Source organism: Fonticula alba (genome assembly GCF_000388065.1).
Source record: "Fonticula alba strain ATCC 38817 unplaced genomic scaffold supercont2.8, whole genome shotgun sequence".
NCBI lineage: Eukaryota > Rotosphaerida > Fonticulaceae > Fonticula > Fonticula alba.
Genome location: NW_009242978.1, coordinates 766973 through 772084, shown reverse-complemented (window position 1 = coordinate 772084; position 5112 = coordinate 766973). Strand labels below are relative to the sequence as shown.

General features: G+C 68.8%; 2 protein-coding genes across 2 annotated transcripts; one reads left to right on the top strand and one right to left on the bottom strand.

Annotated features, from left to right (window-relative positions):
* Nucleotides 1-121: 121 nt before the first annotated feature.
* On the top strand, nucleotides 122-2405 carry H696_04826 (hypothetical protein; the record flags this gene model as incomplete). The annotated part of the gene is made up of 3 exons (XM_009498691.1): nucleotides 122-475; nucleotides 651-1585; nucleotides 1796-2405. Exons 1-3 carry the CDS (start codon nucleotides 344-346, stop codon nucleotides 2403-2405), a joined length of 1677 nt encoding a protein of 558 aa, XP_009496966.1. The 5' UTR covers nucleotides 122-343.
* Nucleotides 2406-2831: 426 nt separating this feature from the next.
* On the bottom strand, nucleotides 2832-4984 carry H696_04825 (hypothetical protein). Its single transcript, XM_009498690.1, has 5 exons — nucleotides 4650-4984; nucleotides 4206-4474; nucleotides 3885-4055; nucleotides 3237-3683; nucleotides 2832-3093 (listed from the first exon to the last, which is right to left on the bottom strand). Exons 1-5 carry the CDS (start codon nucleotides 4951-4953, stop codon nucleotides 2926-2928), a joined length of 1359 nt encoding a protein of 452 aa, XP_009496965.1. The 5' UTR covers nucleotides 4954-4984; the 3' UTR covers nucleotides 2832-2925.
* Between the last annotated feature and the right edge of the window lie 128 nt (nucleotides 4985-5112).

Genomic DNA, 5112 nt, shown 5'->3' with positions numbered 1-5112 from the left:
TCCCTGTGCGCGTGCATCTGCCCCTCCTTCCTTTTTTTCCCCCAGGCATCTGCCTCCCTCCCCCTTCCTCCACTGCCCGGCCCACCTCCTGACACCCTTGGCCGCCACTTGCCCTCCTCAGGTGCTTTCTTCCCTCCCCCCGTCGGGGGTCGCCGAGGCCGGTGCCATTCACAAGCAACCCGCCGGGCCGGCCGGCGCGCCACTCCTCCGATCGGCCTCATCGGAGAATGACTGCGTCCCACTGGCAGCCAACGTGGATGGCCCGCCGCTCAGACCGGAGGGCCCGCGCGCGCCTCTGGCTCAGCAGCAGGCCGACATCTCGATTGATGACCCGGTCGCCACCATGGCCGTCGCCGCCGCCGCCGCCGCCGCCACCACCACCACCACCGCCGCCATGGCCGCCGCCGCCGCCGCCTCCACTGCCACTGCGGGCACCGCCACCATGTCCAAGTCCGCCTCCCTGCCCCTCCCGCCTGTGCGTCCAACGCATCCTCGGCGGTCGGTGCCTTTCACCTGCCGCCCTCCTGTGTGTCCCGGTTGCTGGTGTCGGCTTTGCCCTGTCCCTTCGGTTTTCCTCCCTCTCACATGCGCCCCCCCCTCCCCCCGCCCGCGATCTTTCTCCCTCCGCGATGTTTCCGCCTCGCATCCAGTTCTCCATCCAGCGGCCCTCCTCCGCATCGACATCGCCCGAAAAGCGCCGGCGCTCCGAGGCTTTTGACGAAGAGGCCGAGCCGGTGTCCTCGCCGCCCCAGCAGAAGCGCCAGCAGTCCGGCTCTCCGACCGTCGCCCACAGCCTTGCCTCTGACGCCGAAGCCCCCCCCGGCCATGCCGCCGATCATGTTGTCGAGCACGCCCCCAACCACCCCCCCCAGGAGGCCGGCCGCGCGGCGTGCACTTCCTATCCCCCCGAGCATGTCGATCATCCGGCCAAGGAGCAGTTCGCTGACCACCAGCAGCAGAAGCAGGAGCAGCAGCAGCAGCAGCAGGAGCAGCAGCAGCAGGAGCAGCAGCAGCATGCTGCCACCCGGCAGCCTGCAAGCCCCGCCACCCCGGATGCCCCTTCCACCCCCGACGGCGCCTCCGATGACCCCTCCTGCCGCCGCAGTCGCAGCAGCAGCACCTCGGTCTCCCCCCTGGCCCTGTCCCTGCAGGATGTCATCCGCCTGCCCGCCCAGCCAATCAACCACCTCCATGGGCACCGGCTTCCTGAGGGGGTGCCCGATATCGACGCTCTCTACCCCTCGGCTCTGGATGCCGACTACCAAGCCGACATCGTCAACTACATGCACCGCATCCAGCATCAGTACTACGCCGATCCCGGGTACATGGTCCGGCACCCGGACCTCCGGTGGCACTTTCGCTTCATCGTCATCGACTGGATGATGGATGTCTTCAACAAGAAGCAGCTCCCCGCCGGGACCCTCTATCAGGCGGTCAACATCTTCGACCGCTATCTGTCCATCTGCCCGCCGCTGCCCCGGACCAAGCTCCAGCTCATTGGCGCTGTGAGCCTCATCCTGGCCAGCAAGCATGAGTCGGCTCTGCACATTCCCCTGGCCGAGTGGGTGGAGTTGGTCACGCGCAAGTGCGTACCCCGGTGGTTTCACCTGCGCCCGCCCCCCTCCCGCTGTGTCCTTTCCCTTGCTGCTTCCCCTGGTCCCACATGCACCTCCCTCTTTCTCTCTCTCTCTCTCTCTCTCTCTCTCTCCTTCTCCCCCCGTGGCCTCCTCGCTTCGCGCGCGCGACACCCACACTCACCTCCCCTCTCCCTCTCCACCATCCGATGCACCCTCAGTTACTCGGTCAACGAGATCATCGAGGCCGAGCGCGTTGTCCTCTCCACCTTGTCCTTCAAGTTGAACTTCCCCTCGCCGCTTTTCTTCCTGGACCGCCTGGTCAAGGCCCAGGCCAATGACGGCGAGTCGCGCTCCATTGCCAAGTACCTGATCGAGGTGACCCCCCTGATCTCCGGGGCCCTCTGCTTCCCGCCGGCCATGGTGGCCGCGGCGGCCACGCTGATTGCCCGTCGCCTGCTGTCCAAGTCCCCGGCCTGGTCCGATGCCTTGACCTTCCACAGCGGCGGCTACACTCCTGCACACCTGGTCGAGCTGCATGATATCATGATGTCCTTCTTGCGCATGCCGCCGCCGCCGGGCGCCGCCGGGGCCAACCCCGCCTCGGCCGAGCCCGAGTCCCCGGCCCATCGCCTCACCCCGACGGCCTACGTCTACCGGAAGTACTGCACCCCGGAGAATGGCTTCATTTCCCGCTCGGTGGGCCTGATCGTGACGCACTTCTTTGCCGAGGACCGCGCCACCCTCTGCCACGACTTCCCCTACTTGTCGGAGCTCTATGCCAGCCGGCCGGGCACCGCGGCCGCCGCCGCCGTCCCGCAGCAAACCTGATGCCCGAGACGCGCCCCGATGTGTGGCGCGGAAAGACGGGCCGGGGAGAGGGGCAGGGAGGCGGGCCGCGTCCCCACGTGCCGCACGCCGGCTCGCGGCCGCCTTGTACCGCCCCCGCCCTTCTTCCCCCACACTCTCCTGGGAGAGAAAGCGAGCAGCCTCCATCTTTCTCTCTCTCTCTCTCTCTCTCTCGCCCCCCCCCCCCTGTTTCCCCTCTTCTTCACATGTCCTTGTTTCCTTCAACTCCCTTGCTCCCCCCCCCTCCCTCGCGTACACCGTCGAGCGCTCCGCCCAGCATGCGGCGTGACAGCTCCGGTGGTGCCTCCCCCCCCCCTATAGACACTTCCTCCCTCCCCCTGGTCGCTTTTTCGCCCCTGCTGTCCGCCGCGCCCCAGCCCTTGGCTGTGTCGGCCCGTCGAGAGCCCGTGGGTTTGGGAATGTCTTATTGTGTGTGCAACGCCGCCTGCACGTGGGAAAGCATGAGGGAGGAGCACCACACTCCGAGCCTGCAGGGGGATGCTCACACCCAAGGCACGCCGGCCTCATCCAGGGCATCGGGATGGGCTTCCCCGGCGGCAAGCACAGGGCACTCGGTGGGCTCGGCGGTGTTGGCCCACTCCACCGAGAAGGGGAGCGTCACGCCGGCCAAGTACGGGACCACCGGGCCGCCAGGCAGGTCGTAGTGCTCCTGCGTGCAAGTGTGCGCGGCATGCGCGGCGAGGGTCAGAATCTCGATGGCGTGGGACAGCCTCACGGCATGGCGATGAAGAGGGCTGGCCCGCTTGATGTCGGAGAAGCCCCCCCCCCCCCCCACGGTCGGTGCACACGTACCGGGACCACCTGCGGCCGGCGGAAGATCCGAAGGACGCCAGGCTCGCCGCCGGGCGGAGCGGCCGCCGCCAGGCCATAAAACTCCCGGCCAAAGCGCCCAGCAAAGTCGGCCAGACGATCCAGCGCACCGAAGCGCTCCAGCGACGTGGCCAAGTACGCCACCAACAGGGGGCTGGTGAACACCCCGGGGCAGCAGGCCACCGGGGACTGGCCACTCGGGAGGGACTCCGGCGCGCGGGTCGCCTGCTCAAGGGTGATGGCACTGCCGCCATTCGGGGGCAGCTTGGCCGGCAGCGAGTGCGGGGCCGAGTCACTGCCGAGGAAGAACCGCGGGTGACCCATGCGGATGACCTGGCGCAGGGCGGCCCGATCGCGCGCGGTCTTGGCCACCGGCTTGCAGAAGAGATGCCCGCGCCCGGCCCAATCGTCGGCGATCATGTCGATGTGCTGGGCAGCACCCCGGCCCCCGGGGGACGCGCGGAGGAAGACGGCGCCCGGCGCGGAGCGTCAGTGCCATTGGCAAGAGGGGAGGGAGAGGGGGGGGGGGGGCGGTGTGCGTGTGTGCGGAGGAGCCAGGGAGGAGACTCCGAAAAAAAGGGGCCACAGGCGTATGCACAGGCCGAGGGGCAGAGAGGGGGGAATACGCACATGGACGGTGATGGTGGCCGCCACATTCGGCCCGCACCGGGCCACGGTCATCACGGCGGCGGCCGTGGTAACATGCTCCAGGACGATCTTCAGCCGGGGGAACTCCCGGGTCAGTTGCAGGAGAATCGGCAGGAAGTAGGCCTCCCCGGTGAGGGAGCAGGCCACCACGGGCTGGATGTCGGCGGGGGAGGAGATCCTGGTAAGTGGCACCATCAAGACGCGGCGGGGGTGCGCCCCGGGGGGGGGGGGGGGGGGGGGGGGGGGGGGGGGGGGGAACCAGGCCGGGGACAGAAGGGGGAAAAAAGGACGTCCAGGACACACCTCAGCTTCGATCAGTTCCTTGAGAAGAGCCGCGTCAAACGGATCGGACGAGGTGGCGGTGGCCGCGTTGCCGGCGGTGGCCAGCTCGGACGCGGTCTCCCAGCCCGTGCGAACGGGAACCGCCTCGCCGGGCGGAATCTCCCCATGGATGCACAGGATCAGACCATGCTTCTCCATGGCCGCCAGAACCGGGGCCATGGTAGCCAGCCGGCTGAGGCTGACGCCGTATGCGGAGTTCATCGTCGCGCCGGCAGGATAGAGCTTGATGGCTGGCCGGCGGAGCGGATCAGCCCACACACAGGAGGGGAGGAGGGGGGGGGGGAGGGACATTAGCATGGCAGATGAGCGGTGGCGGCGGCGGCGGCGAGGGATGGAGAGGGGGCGGCCAAGCCGGCTAGCGCAATTGGTGGCCGACCGGGGGCGAAAAAGGGGGGGGGGGCGCACCAGTGACACCCTCCCGGGCCGCGGTCTCCACATCGGCAGGCGTCAGGCCCTCGGTGAAGTAGAGCGTCATCAGGGCGTCCAGGCGCGGCTCGGCACGGTTGATGGCGCGCCGGTAGGCGGTCGCGCGCGAGGCCCCGGTGACTGGCCGCTCGAGGTTCGGCATGACTAGCACACGGCCAGCGCCGCCGGCCCGGGCCAGGCGAGCCAGGATCTCCGTGTTGAAGGGCGGCGTGCGCAGGTGAACATGCAGGTCATCCACACCGCCCACGATCTCGAAGAGGGGCGAATCAACCGACGGGGACATGGTGGGCTGGTACTGGCAGGGGGAGTGCGGCGCAGGGGGGGGGGGGGGGGGGGGAAGAGGGTAGATCCTGTCTCTAGCTACAGGAAAAGGGGTCAGACCGGCTGGCGGATTGACAAAGAGGAGCGGGGGGGCGGCGAAGAAGCAGCCACATGCAGGGCA

What these genes read in the sequence shown, in the direction of transcription:
- H696_04825 (XM_009498690.1), bottom strand. Translation starts at nt 4,953, where the DNA reads ATGTCCCCGTCGGTTGATTCGCCCCTCTTCGAGATCGTGGGCGGTGTG. An exon ending in AGGAACTGATCGAAGCTGAG is followed by an intron (nt 4,056 to 4,205) that starts GTGTGTCCTGGA and finishes GCCGACATCCAG; the next exon opens with CCCGTGGTGGCCTGCTCCCT. An exon ending in CGGCCACCATCACCGTCCAT is followed by an intron (nt 3,684 to 3,884) that starts GTGCGTATTCCC and finishes GGTGCTGCCCAG; the next exon opens with CACATCGACATGATCGCCGA.